Here is a 3,787-nt window from a genome sequence, read left to right on the forward strand (position 1 = left end):
ACCGATAAACCAGTGACCCAGTACCCTCACCGGTTCGATGACCGGTCCGATTTTTAAAACACTGTGTATAATGTCTTAGTTAAAATTATTGACATAATCACCTATAAGAATTGATACCACCATTCATTTGATATCTATTTGAAGAAAGTTACGATAAGAATTGGTCCCACAGTTCATTTGATTTCTATTTGAAGAAAGTTAATCGAGTTTGTAACAGGAGGATCATCATATAATTTTACTTATTTAGAAAATCCCAGGTTTCACATTAATTAAATATATAATTTGATTTTTGTTTTATTAAATGACACCCTTCTTTTTACAAATTGATTTTATAAATTTGAGCTATACTTGATCAAAATTTTAAAATTGTATATTAAGAGCCTATTGATCCGACTTCCCACGACTTTCACGCACCAAACCGAAAAACCCAAATCTCACTTTAAATTATTAAAGATGAAAAAAAAAAGATGATATCCTTTAAATATTTATATAGCCATTATTATTATTAAGTGTAAAATTAGAGAGTACAAAAATATATCAATCTTAAAATATTGAAGACATCACAATACCTCCATATTATAGATATTCTCTCTGTCTTCATATATTTTAATTATTCCATTCTCTATCTATCTCTCACTTAATTTTTAGTAGGAAAAAAAACCAAAATTACTAAATAATTAGTTTAAAAAAATAATATTGTATGGTTTGAATGATTCATCTTGAAATCCAATTATTTGGGGACAGTTATAATTTGTGTGTTTGAACCTTAATTTCTCTCTATATCAAAGGATATGCATTTATGAACCACAAATTTTATGGATGATACACCACAACTTTCTCCTATGTAATTATGTCCAATATATATGTATCAACACTCTCACTTCTCTTTGATTACTACTCCATTTTTGTTTCTTGTTAATTAAATCATAGTGACAAAGACTCATGGGGAAGATCAAGATTGGCATCAATGGTACTCCAATAATACAATTTTTTACGTAATATAAATCATTTCTATAAATTTTTGCGTCATAAAATTATTGGATATGTTATATCATATGTGTCTATGCGTGCGTGCGCATTCTATTTTTTATGTAAGTCGTGTATATAAATGTGCTTGTTCGTGACACTGTAGGATTCGGAAGGATTGGCCGTTTGGTGGCCAGAGTGGCATTGGAGAGGGATGATGTGGAGCTTGTTGCCGTTAACGATCCTTTCATCACAACTGATTATATGGTAAGCAAACTATTAAGTGTTTGTTTGGATATGCGTTTGATCTATGTTTCTTGCGTCACAAGGTATTATAGCCGTAATTTTTCTGAATCTACTAATACTAGCTTTTGAGTATTCCCGGTGCTTTAGGAGTTCTAAATTAGTTTCTATATTGAAATCATATGCAGACTTACATGTTCAAGTATGACACAGTTCACGGCGTTCTGAAAAACCGTGAAATCACAGTTAAGGACAGCAAAACTCTTCTTTTCGGCGCTAGTCCTGTTGCTGTTTTTGGTTGCAGGTAACGGATAGCAGATACACTAATTTTTGTAAGCTATATACTACTGAAAACATGCTATAAGTTCGTATGAACTTGAACTCTATAAATTATCAGTTATAAGCTAGCGGTTTGGCCTTGCCAAACAGAATGCTTAAACCTTTTTTCTTGTTTATTAGGAATCCTGAAGAAATTCCATGGGGTGAGGCTGGAGCTGAATATGTTGTTGAGTCTACCGGAGTTTTCACCGATAAAGCCAAGGCTTCTGCCCATTTGAAGGTTTATTGTTAAAGTTATAGCATAACAGAATTTGAACAAATCAATATATTTTCAAAATATATACATTTGGTACAAAGTTTAGTCTTTGTTGCATCATAGAAGAATATGAACAAATCACTATTTTCTACTATCTGCGATTGACAACACCGATATAGTTTACGAGTTAGACCCTTCTTTATTTTCTTCTAAATTGTGATTATGTCCTTTGATATTAGGGTGGTGCAAAGAAGGTAATTATTTCTGCCCCTAGCGCGGATGCACCTATGTATGTAGTTGGTGTGAATGAAAAAGAGTATAAGTCAGATGTTGATATTGTTTCTAATGCTAGCTGCACAACAAACTGTCTTGCTCCACTTGCAAAGGTAATACTTCTTGTTTTAATTGCTTAAATCTAGAAGCACTTAAATCTCATTTGATGTTCTTGTTGAAATATATTCAGGTTATTCATGACAAATTTGGTATTGTTGAAGGTCTCATGAGTACTATTCACTCTATTACCGGTAAGTTTGTAATCTTATGCATACTTCACGTTCTGATTGGATAAACATCTAAATTAAGCACTTACAACATAAATATTTATCAAAAAAGTACTTATGTATAAGCTATTTCTTAAATAACACAATCCGTTTTATATAAGCTTTACGCTGTTTATCTGAAAAATCTCACAAATATAATCTGAAATAAGTGATTCTAAACACGTTGTTAACTGACTTTTTATTTATCATACAGCCACTCAAAAAACTGTGGATGGACCATCAATGAAGGATTGGAGAGGTGGTAGAGCTGCTTCTGTTAACATCATTCCTAGCAGTACTGGAGCTGCAAAGGTATCCCTCTGACTATATAGTAGCACTATAGTGCATTAACGCTTTAACGTAGCGGAATTCAAACAAATCGTTATAGTTCTGTGATAAGCTATCGACTATCAGTCATCAGCTATAAACTATCAGCTAGCTTATCATCTATCAGCTATTTCTGCCAAACAAAGGCATATATCATATATTGTTTCTTAATCATTTTTTGCAGGCTGTTGGTAAGGTACTGCCATCATTGAACAACAAGTTAACAGGAATGTCATTCAGAGTTCCGACCGTAGATGTTTCGGTTGTTGATCTTACAGTCAGGCTTGAAAAAGGAGCAAGCTATGATGAAATCAAAGCTGCAATTAAGTAATAATCAATAAACTTTTGCTTTAAGCTACAATATATAATGAAGTTGCTGCTAATTTTCTCTTGTCTAAAAAATTTTCATAGGGAAGCATCTGAAGGAGAATTGAAGGGCATCCTAGGTTACACCGAGGATGATGTTGTGTCTACTGATTTTGTTGGTGACAGCAGGTCAAGCATATTTGATGCAAAGGCAGGAATTTCTTTGAATAACAATTTTGTGAAACTTGTTTCTTGGTATGACAATGAATGGGGCTATAGGTATGAGTATGACACAGATTCATGCAGTTATTATGTATACTTTGAATTAATCCTTAATTTGGTTTTTAAATTTTAATGTTGTTTTTCTTTTTTGGTCTCAAATACAGTTCACGTGTGGTTGACTTGATCCGACACATGGCATCAGTTAATTGAGCTGCAAGGAATCTTTGGAATATACATTCTATCTTAAAGATCATTATTCATGTGTTGAAGCTTCTATATTTTTGGATTATCTTTTGGTTTATATATACTATTCTAAAGAATATTTGGAATAATGTTTACTTTTTTTTAATGATGTTAGTAAAATACAACAAATGATGTCTTCACATATAGGCAGCATCTACTTCAGACTGATTTTATCTTTAGATTATTGTTTTTTTAAGGATAATGTTCATTTTTTTTGTTTATTTAATGACATTAAATTTTAAAATATGTACTTCTTACTGATTCTTTTGTAGCTATTGTTTAAAAATTATTTATATTTAAGCTTATAAAAATTGAATTGAACCGGTCGGTTGAATTGAAAACCGAATTTGACGTTGGTCTGAACCAGACAAAAACCGAATTTAAGTATGTAAAATTTTGTACTTAT

The 3,787-nt window shown here is 31.7% G+C and overlaps 1 protein-coding gene across 1 annotated transcript; it reads left to right on the forward strand.

The window, feature by feature from the left end:
- Window positions 1-915: 915 nt before the first annotated feature.
- On the forward strand, window positions 916-3,538 carry LOC131647416 (glyceraldehyde-3-phosphate dehydrogenase 2, cytosolic-like). The gene is made up of 10 exons (XM_058917302.1): window positions 916-970; window positions 1,133-1,233; window positions 1,398-1,513; window positions 1,669-1,768; window positions 1,984-2,130; window positions 2,208-2,268; window positions 2,498-2,595; window positions 2,795-2,937; window positions 3,022-3,195; window positions 3,303-3,538. Exons 1-10 carry the CDS (start codon window positions 943-945, stop codon window positions 3,346-3,348), a joined length of 1,014 nt encoding a protein of 337 aa, XP_058773285.1. The 5' UTR covers window positions 916-942; the 3' UTR covers window positions 3,349-3,538.
- Window positions 3,539-3,787: the final 249 nt, after the last annotated feature.

The sequence above is a fragment of the Vicia villosa genome, linkage group LG2 (assembly GCF_029867415.1).
Source record: "Vicia villosa cultivar HV-30 ecotype Madison, WI linkage group LG2, Vvil1.0, whole genome shotgun sequence".
In the NCBI taxonomy this organism is placed as follows: Eukaryota; Viridiplantae; Streptophyta; class Magnoliopsida; order Fabales; family Fabaceae; genus Vicia; species Vicia villosa.